Source organism: Polypterus senegalus, chromosome 13 (assembly GCF_016835505.1).
Source record: "Polypterus senegalus isolate Bchr_013 chromosome 13, ASM1683550v1, whole genome shotgun sequence".
Classification (NCBI taxonomy): Eukaryota; Metazoa; Chordata; class Cladistia; order Polypteriformes; family Polypteridae; genus Polypterus; species Polypterus senegalus.
The window spans coordinates 20,301,859-20,319,600 of NC_053166.1; the positions used below are offsets into that span (position 1 = coordinate 20,301,859).

The 17,742-nt window shown below is 40.5% G+C and overlaps 1 protein-coding gene across 1 annotated transcript in view; it reads left to right on the forward strand.

The window, feature by feature from the left end:
• apbb3 (amyloid beta (A4) precursor protein-binding, family B, member 3) overlaps nt 1–17,742 on the forward strand; it is a 93,560-nt gene that overhangs the window by 6,077 nt on the left and 69,741 nt on the right. The window contains exon 2 of the mRNA XM_039775286.1: nt 12,702–12,889. Within this exon, the coding sequence (XP_039631220.1) occupies nt 12,702–12,889 (188 nt within the window). The remainder of the gene's footprint in view (nt 1–12,701; nt 12,890–17,742) is intronic.

Sequence of the window (17,742 nt, forward strand, 5' to 3'; positions counted from 1 at the left end):
CACCTGTACTTTAACAAATTTCACTTGCTGACTCCAAACCTGAAAACCTTTTTTTCGTCCATCAGCACGTCCCGTTTTTTAGTTATGACGTTCCAGGTCTTGGACATCTAGGGTGACTGGACAGTAAAGACGATGTGTTTCAGCATTTAAGAAATAAGTTTAGTCTCGAGAAAAGTGAAGCCAAAATTAAGGAAGGTGTTTTTGTTGGTCGTGAAGTCTGTGAACTGATGCTTGACGAGGAGTTCAAAAGGAAACTGAAGCCCACTGAATCAGCACCCTCATTTGTGCGGGTTGTCCAGAATATTCTTGGCAGTCACAGAGCAGAGAATTACACTGAGCTTGTGGAGAACCTGCTGAGAGCGTATCAGCTTACGGGAACCAGAATGTCGCTAAAGACGCATTTTTTACATTCTAATCTCAACTTTTTTCCACCAAATCTAAGCGATGTCAGAGATGAGCACAGGGAAAGATTTCATCAAGATATCAAGGTGATGGAAAACCGATATCGGGGAAAATTCACTCCGAGCATGATGGGTGACTGCTGTTTGTTCATGCAAAGAGAGATGGATGTGCAGTACAAGAGCAAAAGCAATTGAGCACACTGACCTCGCTTTTATACTGAGGTAAATTGACATAAATATGTTCTAAAGTGTCTCTGGTATCGTCTTCTGGTTTGTTTTCAGAATAAACACATCAAAACAATTTTGGTGGGACAGAGACCAAACTCTAGATATTGTGTTGATATATTATATTGGCATTCAAGTGTCAAAACTGCAATGATGTGTATCTCAAAAACCTGATGTGCTCGCTTATTTACGATTTCATTTAATATGAAATCAGTGTAAAAAATTTAATAGAGAGCTGCTCTGAAGTTCCCAGTAGCAAACAAAAAATATTGTTTTGTAGACCAGTGTTATTGTTGCCTTTTCAAAGAGTTTCATTATTTCTTGAATTTTATTTATTTGTTTGGCTTTTGAATTTTTGCTTTTACTTTGAGTTTATGATTATTGGAGTTCGGATAAGGATTTGTTTGTTGTGGTTTGCCTTTTCACCTGTTGCATGTTTATTACGTTTTTTGCCATTTTTTGGTTGAGTTCAAATAATTCTTTTTATAATGATTCTTTGATATCTGGATTCTCAAGTCAAATGTTTTATGGTTCTTTTTTCTCTTGGGGGCATTTCTAGTATATTTTAGAGCACTTAAATTAGTTTGAACTTTAAAAGTCTGCTCTCAGTTTTTTAGGTCTGGATTGGCCAAAGTCTGACATTATAGTTTGGGGTCAAGCTTACTCGGGTGAGGCCTAACTTAAACAGGCAAGTCAAGACTCTGGCCTGGCATTGTGGGTCTTTAAGAGTCTTTACATCCTTTTGTTATCTTGAGAACCTAAAATTAACTCTTTTATGTGCCACTTAATACAATTCAGGATAACAAGGGGCCAAAGCCTATCCTGACAGCAATGGACACAAAACAGGAAAACAGCCCTGGTGAGGGCACAAGTCCCTCACTGAAACCACTCACGAATTCATCCACCCTCAGACAGTTTTGAGTTTCCAGTTAACTTCACCTTCACTTCTTTGGGGATGTGGAAGCAAAAACTGGAGGACCCAGTAGGAAATCTGTGTGGCCTTGGGAAGAAAATATAAGGTCTGTGTAAGCAGCACCCAGGCACAGGATTTCAACTCAGGTTACGGGATACTTGAAGCAAATCCTTACCTCTCCATTACTCTGGCAGCCTCTATTCTATTTTATTCAATTTACTGAAGTATTTGGTGTTGTATTTTTTAAATGTTGCCCAGGTGTGGGTTTGGTAAATATATAGAAATAATAGGGTACCAAAGAGTATGCAGTATGTTGTATATCGGAATATATATAAAGTCTTTTCTGAATATATGTAGTCAAAGTCAGAAATATATTGTAGCAGTATATATATATATATACAGTACAGGCCAAAAGTTTGGACACACCTCCTCATTCAATGTGTTTTCTTTATTTTCATGACCAGTTACATTGGTAGATTCTCACTGAAGGCATCAAAACTATGAATGAACACATGTGGAGTTATGTACTTAACAAAAAAAGGTAAAATAACTGAAAACATGTTTTATATTGTAGTTTCTTCAAAATAGCCACCCTTTGCTCTGATTACTGCTTTGCACACTCTTGGCATTCTCTCGATGACCTTCAACAGGTAGTCACCTGAAATGGTTTTCCAACAGTCTTGAAGGAGTTCCCAGAGTTGCTTAGCACTTGTTGGCCCCTTTGCCTTCACTCTGCGGTCCTTCACTATTTTGAAGAAACTAGAATATAAAACATGTTTTCAGTTATTTCACCTTTTTTTGTTAAGTACATAACTCCACATGTGTTCATTCATAGTTTTGATGCCTTCAGTGAGAATCTACCAATGTAAATGGTCATGAAAATAAGGAAAACACATTGAATGAGGAGGTGTGTCCAAACTTTTGGCCTGTACTGTATATATATAACCCTACAAGGTTTTTATTGGGAGTTTTTCCTTGTCTTCTTAGAGAGTCAAGGCTGGGGGGCTGTCAAAAGGCAGGGCCTGTTAAAGCCCATTGTGGCACTTCCTGTGTGATTTTGGGCTATACAAAAATAAACTGTATTGTATTGTATATATATATATATATATATATATATATATATATATATATATATATATATATATATATATATATAACAACAACAACAACAACATTTATTTATATAGCACATTTTCATACAAACAGTAGCTCAAAGTGCTTTACATATTAAAGAATAGAAAAATGAAAGACACAATTATAAAACAAAATAAATCAACATTAATTAACATCGAATAAGAGTAAGGTTCAATGGCCAGGGGGGACAGAAAAAACAAAAAAACTCCAGACGGCTGGAGAAAAAATAAAATTTATTTATATTTACACTGTATATATACTGCTCAAAAAAAATGAAAGGAGATTTTACTTAGCTTTACACATAACTGTAACCTGTTTCATACAAAGCAAAGTCACTACTTATTAGCATCATAAAGAAACCCTTTTTAATCAGAGTATAGCATCAAGTCAATGAAACTTGTGGGCTATTGATCTGGTCAGTTAAGTAGCAGAGGGGGTTGTTAATCAGTTTCAGCTGCTTTGGTGTTAATGAAATTAACAACAGATGCACTAGAGGGGTAACAATGAGATGACCCCCAAAACAAGAATGGTTTAACAGGTGGAGGGAGGCCATTGACATTTTTCCCTCCTCATCTGTTTTTCCACTCATTTTGCAATTGGCTACGGTCAGTGTCACTACTGGTAGCATGAGACGATACCTGAATCCTACAGAGCTGGAACAGGTAGTCCAACTTCTCCAGGATGGCACATCAATACGTGCCATTGCCAGAAGGTTTGCTGTGTCTCCCAGCACAGTCTCAGTGGCATGGAGGAGATTCCAGGAGACAGGCAGGTACTCTAGGAGAGATGGACAGGGCCGTAGAAGGTCTTTAACCCATCAGCAGGACTGACCAGTATCTGCTCCTTTGGCCAAGGAGGAACAAGATGAGCACTGCCAAAGCCTACAAAATGACCTCCAGTAGGCAGGCCACTGGTGTGAATGTCTCTGACCAAACAATCAGAAACAGACTTCATGAGGGTGGCTTGAGAGTCTGACATCCTCTAGTGGACCCTGTGCTTACTGCCCGGCACCGTGGAGCTCGATTGGCATTTGCCATAGAATACCAGAATTGGCAGGTCCACCACTGGCGCCCTGTGTTTTTCACAGATGAGAGCAGGTTCAGCCTGAGCAAAGTGACAGACATGAAAGGGTCTGGAGAAGCCGTGGAGAACATTATGCTGCTTGTAACATCGTTCAGCATGAGCGGTTTTGTGGTGGGTCAGTGATGGTATATCTGGGAAGGCATATCCATGGAGAGATGCAGAGACCTCTACAGGCTAGACAATGGCACCTTGACTGCCGTTGGGTATCGGGATGAAATCCTTGGACCCATTGTCAGAGCCTATGCTGGTGCAGTGGCTCCTGGGTTCTTCCTGGTGCATGACAATGCCTGGCCTCATGTGGCGAGAGGATGAAGGAATTGATACCATTGACTGGCCCCCACGCTTACCTGACCTCAATCCAATAGAACACCTCTGGATATGAAATTATGTTTCAGTCAATCCGACGCCGCCAAGTTGCACCTCAGACTGTCCAGGAGTTCAGTGATGCCCTGATCCAGACCTGGGAGAAGATCCCCCTGGACACCATCCGTCATCTCATTAGGATCATGCCACCCCCCAAATGTTGTCAGGCATGCATACAAGAACATGGGGTGCGATGCAAACTACCGAATATGATTTGGAGTTGCGGTGATGAAGTTTCGGGCCAAATGGACTAGCCTGCCTGCCACATCATTTTTTCACTTTGATTTTCGGGGTGTCTTTGAATTCAGCCCTCTGTAGGTTGATCATTTTCATTTCCATCAAAGGATGTGCCATCCTTTCATTCCTAACACATTATTATATCAGTCCACAGCAGTAGAGATATCCAGCAGGATTTTCTTCCCATTCAGATCTGATGTGTTTTCAAAGTGTTCCTTTTAGTTTTTTGAGCAGTTTATTATATTATATTATATTATATTATATTATATTATATTATATTATATTATATTATATTATATTATATTATATTAGATTATATTAAGAACTTTAAATCCTATTAAACAACATACAGTACATTATGCCTTTTGAAATGATCAGTAGTACCAACCAAAAGAACCTTTATACTTTATCATAATACATTGCTCGGTGTTGAAATTTTTTTTTTTTTTATGGTCACTCCACAGTGGTTTATATTATCCATCTATTCATTATTCAACCCGCTACATCCTAACTACAGGGTCACGCGGGTCTGCTGGAGCCAATCCCAGCCAACACAGGGTGCAAGGCAGGAAACAAACCCCGGGCATGGCCCACCACAGGGTACAAACACACACACACACAATAGAGACAATTTAGAATCGCTTATGCACGTCTTTGAGAGGAAACCCATACAGACACGGGGAGAACATGCAAACTCCATGCAGGGGGGACCCGGGAAGCGAACCCAGGTCTCCTAACTGCGAGGCAGCAGCGCTACCCACTGCACCACCATGCTGCCTGGTTTATATTATTATTTTCAAAATGAACAATAACACAAAGTTTCTGCATTATATATAACACCTTTCATATTTTCTGTAATCACAGCATGATTTAAACCTAATCAATATGGCATTACCACGTGGATCTGACAGTAGAAAACAGAAGACTTGAAGAGAAAGTCAGGAGTCACAGATAACGGATAGGACGCTTCATTTCAGAATCGCATGTCTTTTCTACGACATTGCCCTCTGACCTTTAAAACTGGTACTTGCTACATGTTGCCTTGCAGATTTTTTTTTCTGTTGCTTTTTGCATTCAGTCTTATGCACAATGTGGATAATTTTTTTTATTAAATGTTACACAATGCTTTGTAAAGCCCTTCATGGTGATGTTTGCAGTGGAAGGTTCTGTTTAATTAAAGTTTAGCCACAAGTCTAAAGCAAGAAACATTTCTATCTGGAGATGGTGGCTAGAGACGTAATGAGTGGCAGGTAGTCACATTCAGCAGAATCAGCCAGCAGTGCCTTTATTCAGGCCGGCTTTAATCCTTGCGGATGCAGGAGCTTTGACCTTGTAAGCACTCAGCTGGCTGTGGATTATACTACACCAGATGCTCATCAGAATTCATTAGAGGATTAGAATGAATAGAGGTCAACCTCAGAGATCTTCCCTGGCACCACGTATTATTTTTTTTAATATACTGGGATCAGGTAATCAATCAATGCGTATTATATATAGCACTTCACACAGTAAAAAACTCGGACTTTTATAAAGTAGACCACAATTCATAATAGCAACAGATGAAATTCAACTACAGCCACTCTGACTTCCAATGGAAAAGCGTGGAGCGCATCAGAGCCAGTGCTGTTAACATGTGTCACGGGAGGCCCAAGCCGTAGCCTGTGGTCCAGACCAAGAGCAGATAGTAAATCCATGGAGGCACTTTGACTGTGTTTGGCCTTTTATTATCTATCCACTTTGAATTCTGTAGCGAAAAACTGCAAGCACTTGCAGATTAGCTGACTCATTCAGAACCCACAGAGAGTGAAAAATGGAAACTGAATCAGCAACCTTTGTGGTTTACAGTCCACTTACTTAGTAATAATACTTAGTGAGTGCTTTGTCAGCTGTATATGCAATCTATGGCTAAAAGTATGTGGACACACCTCCAAATTATTGAGTTCAGGTGTTTCAGCAGATGACAAAAATCAAGCTCACCGTGCAATCTCCAGTGACAACATTGGGTCATACTGGAGATCTCAGTGACTTTAAATAAGGCACATTCATATGATGCCACCTTTGCCACAAGTCAGTATGTGAAATTTCTACTCTGCTACAGTGGCACGGCAAACTGTAACTGCTATTGTTGATAAGTGGAAGCATCAAAGAGCCACAAAGTGGTGGACCATGCAAGCTCACAGAGTAGGACCATTGAATTCTGAGCACATAGCATGTAGAAAGTACCCATCCTCTGTGGCATCACTTACAACAGAGTAACCAACTGCCACTGGAAAGAATATCAGTTTCAAGAATTGTGCTTGATGAGCTTCATGAAATGGGTTTCCAGCTGCACACAACCCTAAGATCACTATCTGCAATTACAAGAGTTGGCTGGAATGGTGTAAAGCACACTTGCCATCGGAGCAGTGGAAATGTGTGTTATGGAGTAATGAATCACGCTTCACTATCTGGTAATCTGATGGACAAATCTGAGTTTGGTGGATACCAGTAGAACACTACCTTCTGGACTGCATAGTGCCTACTGTACAGTTTGGTGGAGGAGGAATAAAAGGGTCTGGAGCAATTGTTTTGCAGGTTTTGAGCTAGGCACCTTGGTTCCAGGAAAGGGTCCTTTTAATGCTGCAGCATACAAAGACACTGTAGACAATTGTGCACTTCCAACTTTGGTGGCAACAGTTTGATGAAGGTTGTTTTCTGTTCCAGCATGAACTTGAGTGGCCTGACCTGACCTCAAGCCTACAGAACACCTTTGGAATGAATTGAAATTATGGAAATGTAAGCCAGGGCTTCTTGTCAAACATTAGTAAAATACCTCACAAATCCTCCATAGATAGATAGATAGATAGATAGAAAATGCACTATATGATAGACTAGCAAAACACCCGCGCTTCGCAGCGGAGAAGTAATGTGTTAAAGAAGTTATGAAAAAGAAAAGGGAACATTTTAAAACTAACGTAACTTGATTGTCAATATAATTGTTTTGTCACTGTTATGAGTGTTGCTGTCATCATCATTTGATTATCATTATTTCTTTCAATCAGGTTCGTATTTGGAGGATGTGTTGTGTTCAAGTTATTTTCCATGTTTGTCAACCGTTGTAAAGATGACAGGTTTTATTTATCAATTCCTTTCTTACTGCATCAATAAACAGCTTGTCTTCCTCTTTATTTCAGACATCACACACTGCATGCACGAGTTATTTTTTACACTGTCTTCATTTAGCTGGACATTGACTTTTTCCACCGTGTGCTTTGTTTCCGCAGTAGCTGCACTTATGAATATGCTGGTATGCGTCACTTGCTTCATATTCTTTTGCTGCCTTCTCAATTGTGTAATGCTTTTTTGTTCAGCGCTCTTTGGAGCTCTTACTTTTTGTCTGCGTACTGCGTTCACAGTCAGTTCATGTGAGCCGCACGGAGTACATGCATCGAAGGTTCCCAGCTGTGCTTGTGCTATCTCGTGTGATGTCCACGGCTGTATTTAATGTTAGCTAAGACCCAGCACTTAAAAGTTTCTCTCACAGTTTCGCTGAGTTAGTGCCAAACACCACCCTGACCATCTCATCTTCGTTTCCATAAGCATAGTCCTAAACCTGTGAATACTTAGCAGTAGAGTGTTTCTATTGGATTGCCGCTGATGGACGGCCTTATATGGGCAGGCACTCAATTACGTGTGAGGCGTGACGATGAGAGATGCAACTCCGCCACACACAGCGACCGACCTGCAGGCTATGGCTGGTATATACAGTATGTACATAAGTAGGTTCTAGTTATGACCATTATGAGTAGAATTTCGAAATGAAACCTGCCTAACTTTTGTAAGTAAGCTGTAAGGAATGAGCCTGCCAAATTTCAGCCTTCTACCTACACGGGAAGTTGGAGAATTAGTGATGAGTCAGTGAGTGAGTGAGTCAGTGAGGGCTTTGCCTTTTATTAATATAGATAGATAGATAGATAGATAGATAGATAGATATTAAAGGCACTATATAACAGATAGATAGATAGATAGATAGATAGATAGATAGATAGATAGATAGATAGATAGATAGATAGAAAATGCACTATATGTTGCATAGATAGATAGATAGATAGATAGACAGAAAATGCACTGTATGTTGCATAGATAGATAGATAGATAGATATAAAATGCACTATATGTTGCATAGATAGATAGATAGATAGATAGATAGATAGAAAATGCACTATATGTTGCATAGATAGATATTAGTGCAAAGTTCAGGTGTTTACAAATGTTTTGACCATACAGTATATACTGTATTGTGTATCTCTATTTATTTACGTGAGATTTTTACTGGGTAGGGTTAGGCTTCAAACACTATATGTGTCATTTGTGGTCTCTAGAGGGTGCTATTGACCCAAATTCAAATCTAAGAAAAAAAAATCTATTCCTTTACATGAGAGTTGTATCAGGTCAGTAAGTAAGCATGTCTGGTTTCTTTGCATTAGTCAGATACTGTATGTTCTTCATGCTAGCTAACTACTGCTTGGTGTTCACTATTCATGTTACATCCCGCTCAACGCCTCAACATATGTATTTGTGTAGGGGGAGCTCTGTCCAAATATGTGCTTTAAACATGTGAGTGTGCTGAAGTAAACATCAGTGTTGAAAAATTAATTTGCATTAAAGGATAAGTTTGGTATTTTTCAGGTCAAGGTTATTTATTCATAAAAATGATATATATGCATTTGCCACACGAAAAGTTAAACATTTTCTTTTATTCGCGAACTTGGGTAGGGAAATTCATTAATTGCCGCCCTTTTTGCCTGTCGCATAGTAAGCTTAGGGTCATGACCTCTAAAGGCCCGCCTCCAACAAATGCAGGATGTGTCCTAATGATGGGTGGTGCCCGTGATAAGCAAAAATGGTGGTGAGAACGGGCAAAATAAATTTACAACTAGCATAATGTAAAAAAAAAGTGCTCTCGGCAATTAAATCCTGGGAGTGGAAAACCCTAACTGGAGAGTCAGATTATATAAATTCATGAAAGTAAACATGTAAAAAATAAATAACAGATGGCTTCATAAAAATCTGGATTCCATTTTTGGAGTTTAATGCTAAATTAAATTAATTTTGAAAATGTTCTACTTTGTTAGTTTCAGTTGTTTTTGTGACACGTTTTCAATACATCACCACGACTGTCACGTCTCTGATATTACCAAAGTATCGAAATGTCATGGAAGTTACAGTGTAAGCCATCCCCCAGTAGATTAACCAGATCTTTAGTGTAATGAATTTGTGTAGTGATGGCACAGGGTGATATGTATATTTTGCATTATTCTAAGATTTGTTTAGTATAGAGAATCTATTTATAGTGATTTCTAACCATTTTAAACTGTTTTGAACAAGTTTAATTTTGTTTTCATTCATTGTTGTTTGCTAACACGACACAGGAGATGAGTCACATGATCATGATCAAGGCGTTCCTTATGTCACAGGTAGTGACGGCACAAATACGGCACCATTTCTTTGTTTCAGTATCCCAGTATAGATAAACGAACAAAGGCTTTAGAGTAGTTGTTTTATAGCAAGTTGGCCTTTCAGTCCCTCATCACATTTAGCTGTATGTTTACATCTCTTGGCTATCTATTTTATTCTCACAAATAAAATCCTGGAGACAGACGTCTCCTTACAGCTTCTGAGCAAAGTTGGCACTAGCGTCAGGTTTTCATTTCAGTTGTGACATTTCTTTGGCCTTTGACTTTCGGCTCTTGTTGTGGCCCCTTAATTCCTGGTAGCCTGGTTATTTTAATTTTCTTCATTCTGATCCTTTGCCTGTCCTGACTTACAATTAAGCCCGCGTTTCATCTCTTAGTCTTCCTTTTACTTATCATGATAATCCTTGGACACTTACATGTCTCTTAGTCCTTACAAATTAGCTGATGCCTCTGCAATATACAGTAGAACTGCAGAATCAGCCCACGTTGGGCTTGATCAGTGTGTAGATATTTCTATCAGTTACACATTGGGGTACATCTTTAGTGTTAATGTTTCAAATGTGCCATCTATTGAAAAGTATTTTGTAAATCATGTAGTAATAAAACACTTCGTGATGTTCATTCCAACAGATGGTGCAAGCATTAGAACTTTTATTGAGAGTCTAATTGTAAATACTATAATTACAGCAGCTGACAAAATGACAAAATAACTTAACACAGGTACATTTTACAACAATAAAATTTAGGAATTAAAAAGGAATCATAGATGGAGTATTAACCTCTTTTGAGTCTATTAAACACTTTGGTGATCTGACTTCATTAATGTAGTAAAATGAGAGCAGGAATGAATCATGTAAACAAATAAACTCCATTAACAAATATTACCAGGGTACACTGGCTTGTGAGTACCTGAGTTTGAGACCCCCATGGTCAGACGATCAGCTACTTTCCTCTGTGGGACAGTCAGTGGGGTTAATACTTGGGGTTAAATATTCCTATTCTTTTTTTCAGTTTAAAATACACTATTAGGTTATAGTGTCCATTGTATACACCATTTGTTGGAATGAAAAACACAATACATTTTAATAGTACACACAAGAAATGCCTTAGAATTGGCATGTCAAGAATGATGCCCTTAAGTGACCATGTCAAAGGTGATGTTGTAGGTGTCATGGCCTGCCATTCCACTGTGATAATTTAGTTTTCTCTTCTGAGGGACTTAAATGTTGGACAGACAGAAATAATTGGGTATGAGAATGTTGTGTTTTTTTTACTACTAAATAGTGTTTAATAATAATAATAATACTTCTGATAGATAGATAGATAGATAGATAGATAGATAGATAGATAGATAGATAGATAGATAGATAGATAGATAGATAGATAGATAGATAGATACTTTATTAATCCCAAGGGTAAATTCACATAATCCAGCAGCAGTATACTGATTCTGCGGTGGGTTGGCGTCCTGCCTGGGGTTTGTTCCCTGCCTTCTGTCCTGTGTTGGCTGGGATTGGCTCCAGTAGACCCCCATGACCCTGTAGATAGGATATAGCGGGTTGGATAATGGATGGATGGATAATAATACTATTAATAATCATAATCTCATTTTCTTCTCTGTTTGTCATAGTGACAGTTGAGATGGCAGCAGGCCAGACAGGTCAGCCCAAACCTTCCTGTCCCAAGCTACAGTCCATCTCTTCCTGGGGAATTCCCAGACCTTCCCAAACCAACAAAGACATAGAACCGCTCCAGTGTACCCTAGGTCTGCTGCAGGGTGCCACCCAGTGGGACATGACTGGAGCAGGTTTGGGCAGAGCCACCCTGTGGGGCATTCTTACGACATGCTCAAACCTCAGCCACCTGTTTTTGGTATGGAGGAGCAGAGACTCTACTCTGAGGCTCTCCTCAATTGCTGAGCTTCTCACCTTATCACAGAGTGTCAGCCCAGCCACTTTACAATGAAATCTCATTCTGCTTCTTGTATTAGCGATCCCATTCTTTTGGTCAATTGCCCACAGCTCATGACCATTAGTGAGGACAAGGATGTAAATCGACTGTTAAACCAAGAACTTTGTCAATAATAATAATAATAATAATAATAATAATAATAATAATAATAATAAATTACCTTTTGATAATGCATTTTTCACTTTCCAATGTGCTTTACATAGACAGTGCGAATGATCAGCCCCCTACACACACAGCTACAGAGACACAAGTGCAAAATACACCCTTTTAATTTCTTCTTTTCAGCACACAGTGCACAAATCACCCACAATTACCACTACAGCTCAGTTTCTTTTTCTTCTTCTCTTTCTATCTCTTTTCTTTACCACCTACACTCCTCCACGTAAGCTTTGTCCACCACCTCCAGACTCCGGCTCCCTGAATGGAGTGAGGCGGCCTCTTTTGTAGTGCACCTGGAAGTGCGCTCTGATCTTCTTCCGGCAGCACTCCCGAGTGTGGCGGAAGTGTTGTAAGGGTCCCCTGTAGTATTCCACATATTCCCGGATCCTCTTCCGCCAACAGTTCCGGTTGTGGCGGAAGTGCTGCAGTCCAAGGCTCCGGGACTGTCCAAGCGCCCCCTGGTGGTGACCACATGCCCCAACAGGGTTGAGCCTTCCAGCTCCAAGCCCGTGTCCCCGATGCAATCCAGGGAGGCTGGCCTCTCGTGTCCCGGGGGAGGTACTGTTGTGGATATGCCCTCTCCCCTGGTCCTTCCAACATCAAGGCTTTCCGGGCGGGCAAGGATCCCAGCCAAAACAGACAAATAATGAAATAATTGTGGTCAGCTTCAAATATTTACTCAGTTTACAAGCTTACAATTGTGAGTAAGAGGCTGGAGCTCCTGAGATGTTCTTTACTGTGCATTTTCTTCTTTTCAAGACAACATCTGGAATGATCAAAATCTGGAGCCGGACTCAGATCTACCACCTGGATGGAGAACTATCCGTGACAGCACAGGCACCTATTACTGGCACGTGCCCACAGGCACTACACAGTGGCAGCACCCAACATGTAACCTGGAGGGAGAGCGAGCGACAGTGAGTGGCATTGCCGCACCTGATCCCAAGGTAGGTATAAACAGCAGCAGTGAATACTTTGATTTGTCCTGAAGACAGCCATACTGAATGCAGACTGAGCCCACAGGCTCCTTAATATATCCAGACTCGCAGTTCTGTAATTGCTTGTAGTTACCTTAACGCTTACAGTGGATTCAGAAAGTATTCAGAATCCTTCACTTTTTTCACATTTTGTTCTGTTGTGGCCTTGTGCTAATATTGTTTGAATTAATTTTTTTCCCTCATCAAGCAATACTCAGTACTCCAGAATGACAAAGAAAAAACAAGATTCTAGAAGTTATTGCAAATATATTAAAAATAAAAAAGCTCCTTTTAGCTGATCAACTGTTCAGTCCAGAGACATTGTTTGTTTTGCTTCTGGGGCTTTAGTCCCTGATCTCAGGTATCCAGCCCCTGATCTTCTAAGACACTCTCGCCACCCCATCATGTGATGCCCATAGTCCTGCCCTGGATTTTAGACTAACAAGACCCAATTACCTGCTCTTACAATACCTAATTTGTATGAACGGCTCGTGCAAAACTTCAAGGGGGCTTTCCTTTTATTCTGATGATGAACTCTGAAAAGTCCCCCCTCCAAATAGCGTTAACAGAGAGGGTGGGCTAAGCCCCTAATAAGTACTAAAGCTAACAATGTCCCTGGTTTAGTCCATCTCTTTTTTTTTCAGTTCTTCCATGGTGGCATTCTATGGTGGTCAGCCCAGAACTCTTTGTCCCAAGCTACATTCCATCTCTTCCTGGGGAATTCCCAGACCTTCCCAAACCAACAAAGACATAGAACCGCTCCAGTGTGCCCTGAGTCTGCTGCAAGGTGCCACCCAGTGGGACATGACTGGAGCAAGTTTGGGCAGAGCCACCCTGTGGGGCATTCTTACGACATGCTCAAACCTCAGCCACCCGTTTTTGGTATGGAGGAGCAGAGACTTTACTCTGAGGCTCTCCTCAATTGCTGAGCTTCTCACCTTATCACAGAGTGTCAGCCCAGCCACTTTACAATGAAATCTCATTCTGCTTCTTGTATTGGCGATCCCACAGGCTATGCCACCACCACCTGATCAAAGTCTTGTGCAGTCACCTGTGGTGACTAAATGAAAGCAGATACCCCAACTTGTCACAAGACCCATTGCATTGAATCCTCTGTGACAAAGCCTAAAAAGAACCAATAAAGAGCTACTTGAGGATATTTATGTTAGACAGAGTGCCTGCTGGGGGCTGAATGGTCTTTTGGCCTGGAACCCCTGCAGCTTTTTTTTTTTTAAATTCTGTCCTACCTGGCCTCTCTAGTTATCATCGGACTGTCATTTAGGAACTTTAAAAAACAATTCTATATTTAACTCTTTCAGGGCTGAGGTCGACTTTTGTCAAAACTCAGGGGTAGAGGACGCTAAACAGCTGTAAACTGTGACAAAATTTGCCCTTAAATTTTAGTTTTGCTTTGCTAGAAGGAGGGTTACATAGCTTGGCTGATTTAATCTCGATGCCCTATGTGTGCGTGAGTAGTGAAGAGCAAACTACCTCGAAAATGGCATCGACATCTGGTGAGAGTCCAAAGCAAAATACTCCATGGACGTTTTACGTAATTTCATCGACTATGACTCTTACCTGTCGGACTCCGAGTTTGATGCAAGTGATCTGGAGATGGATATCGAAAACGAAAGTGAGGTGCTGGCATCATCTAATCGGAAAACCACCACTTATGATGACAAGAGGTACAAACCATATTGTGTCACACTGAGACCAGTACCGCTGCCGTCCTGCTATGATGCCAAACATGCGGCAACAACAGCCACAGCACAGAGCAACAGACGTTTTGTGTTGAATTATGTGTGAAACCGTTGCTTTGTGTGCTTTACAGAAAACTTGAGTTTTTTGGAAAAATAATTCACCCCTCAAAGAGTTAAGGACTCTGCTTCTCTTAATTATATATCTTTCTTGTGTAAGGGTGCGTTATTTATTTATCTTGTGTATACTATCCATCCATCCATTTTCTAACCCGCTGAATCCGAATACAGGGTCACGGGGGTCTGCTGGAGCCAATCCCAGCCAACACAGGGCACAAGGCAGGAACCAAACCTGGGCAGGGTGCCAACCCACCACAGTTGTGTATACTATTTATTCATTATTATTATCTAAATTTAATTTTAATTTTCTTTGCGTGTTATTAAATCACTTTGGACTAAGTCCTTTGTATAAAAATGTGCTAAAGAAATAAATATTGTTTCTTAGCCTGGGCAGGGTTGAGGGGCAGCCTATACCAGTAATCACTGGACGCAAGGCAGGAACACCACCTGGACACTCCATTTAGTTCAAATGCGTATTTTCCATTTCATTATTTTACAGATGTACATAGCTGATATTTCTTGTAACCTCTCCTTAACTGCAGCAGTAGAGTTGTAGCAGAGAATGACAAACACTACATTCAGCTGGCGCCAGTCCATTTTTATCACTATGCCAAGGATGAATGCCAAGGTACAACCTGGTTATAGAGAAAGGTTTTTCCTTTGTAAAAGGCTATGTTTATTTTTACCATATGTGAATTGTTCTCTGCACTCGCAACACACAGTTAAACATTTAACGGCCATTTTATTAGGTACACCTGGTCAACTGCTCGTTAACACAAAATATCCAATCAGCCAATCAAATGGCAGCAACTCAATGCAAGATGACCTAATGAAGTTAAAACTGAACATCAAATTGGGGAAGAAAGGAGACTGATGTGACTTTGAACGTGGCATAGTTGTTGGTGTCAGACGGGCTGGTGTGAGTATTTCAGAAACTGCTGATCTACTGGGAGTTTGATGCACAACCATCTCTAGGGTTTAGAGAGAATGGTCTGAAATAGGGGAGCCGCAGTTCTCTGAGTGAGAATGTCTTGTTGATGCCAGAGGTTAGAGGATAATGGAGAGACTGGTTTTAGTTGGTAGTAAGGCAACGGTAACTCAAATTACCTCTTGTTACATCAGAGGTATGCAGAAGAGCATCTTTGAACACACAACACATTGAACCTTGAAGCAGGCGAGCTATAGCAGCATGAGACCACACCGGGTGTCACCTAAGCAGGCAACTGAGGCTACAATTCACACAGGTTTACCAAAATTGGACCATAGAAGACTGAGAAAATGTTGCCTGTTCTGGTGAATCTCAATTTCTGCTGCGGTATTCAAATGGTGGAGTCAGAATTTGGTGTCAACAACATGATAGCATGGATCCATCCTGCCTTGTATCAACTGTTCATGCTGCTGGTGGTGGAGTAATGGTGTGGGGGGTATTTTTGGCACACTTTGGGCCCCTTAGTACCAACTGAGCATTGTTCAAGAGCCACAGACTACTTGAGTACTGTTGCTGACCATGACCATTCTTTATAAAGCAGTGTATCCATCTTCTGATGGCTACTTTCAGCAGGATAACACACCATGTCACAAAGCTCAAATCAACTCAAACTGGTTTCTTGAACATGACAATGTGTTCACTGGACCCAAATAGCCTCCACAGAGACCAGTTTCCGATCCAATAGATCACCTTTGGAAGTGGTGAAAAAGGAGATTTGCATCATGGACATGCAGCCGACAAATCTGCAGCAACTACATGATGCTATCAAGTCAATATGGACCAAAATCCCTGAGGAACGTTTCCAGCATCTGATTGAATCTATGCCGTGAAGAATTACAGCAGTTCTTAAAGCAAAAGGCGGTCCAACCGGGTACTAGGTGTACCTAATAAAGCGGCCAGTAAGTGTATGTTTAAGAGGGTTCTTTTTGGGAGACTCTTCGGCCACAGAATTTTTATCTATCATGACCACAGGCTTGCTGTCTGTCAGGTTACAAAGAGCACTGTTACTTTTTACATGTTTTAATCCCCGCTCCTACTGCTGAGCTCCGCCTTCATGAACCATTTGATTGGTTTCAAACTGAGTTCCCACCCACTTTTAAGCCAAATTCACTTGTTGCCCAGAGATATACGTTTTATTCCTCTGACTCTGGGAGACTGCTATTCAGCCTAACCTGCACATTTTTGGGATGTGTAGGGGAAAATCCATGCAGACACAATAAGAATTTTCTGGAAGAAATTAAACTCCACACTATGTTTTTGATGTCTGATCAATAAGCTTTTTATTGATCTCTCTAGAAGAGAATAGTCCATCACAATGCATTGATCAGAGGCTACTTTAAAGAGTTCATTACATGCAGGTATATTTATAGCAAAACGTGATCCATTTTAAAGGAAGAGAGCCTCCTCTCTTATTTTATTCTTACAAAAACAATTCCAGCTTTTACTATCTCGGGGTTCAATTAAAAAATATTGACATTAAGCTGGACATGGAAGACTTGAGAAGAAGACAGGAATCAATGCAAAGAAAAACAGGCAAGCAGTTTTAGAGCATTAAATTATCGGATTGCCGCTTCTGGGTTGCGTAATTTTGTGAGTTGTTGTTGATTGTATTAAATAGGAAAGGGTCACATATGGTTTGCGACAAGTCACGACAAGATGTTTAAGTAATCAACCTCAGTCCACTTTAACTTCTGGCGCAGATTCCCACACTGACGATCCAAGGGGGAGAACTCTCATGCTCATCATGGGCTTTGAGGCAAGATCGAATCATGAGAAAAGTTTAGAATCCCTGATGTAGATTAACCGTTATTGTGCTATTCTACATGATTATTTAACAATATGCTAAACATCACATACAGTGTATTTCTCTTACAGACTTGTAATTCTTTGTGGAATCACTCAGGAGATAAGAATCTTATATAGGTCATAGAGTTAAGAGTAAGAAAACAGTAAGAAAACATTGAAATTGAGGTTGGAGAGAATGTTCAAGAGTGAGGTATCTAGGAGTAGGGGTGGTA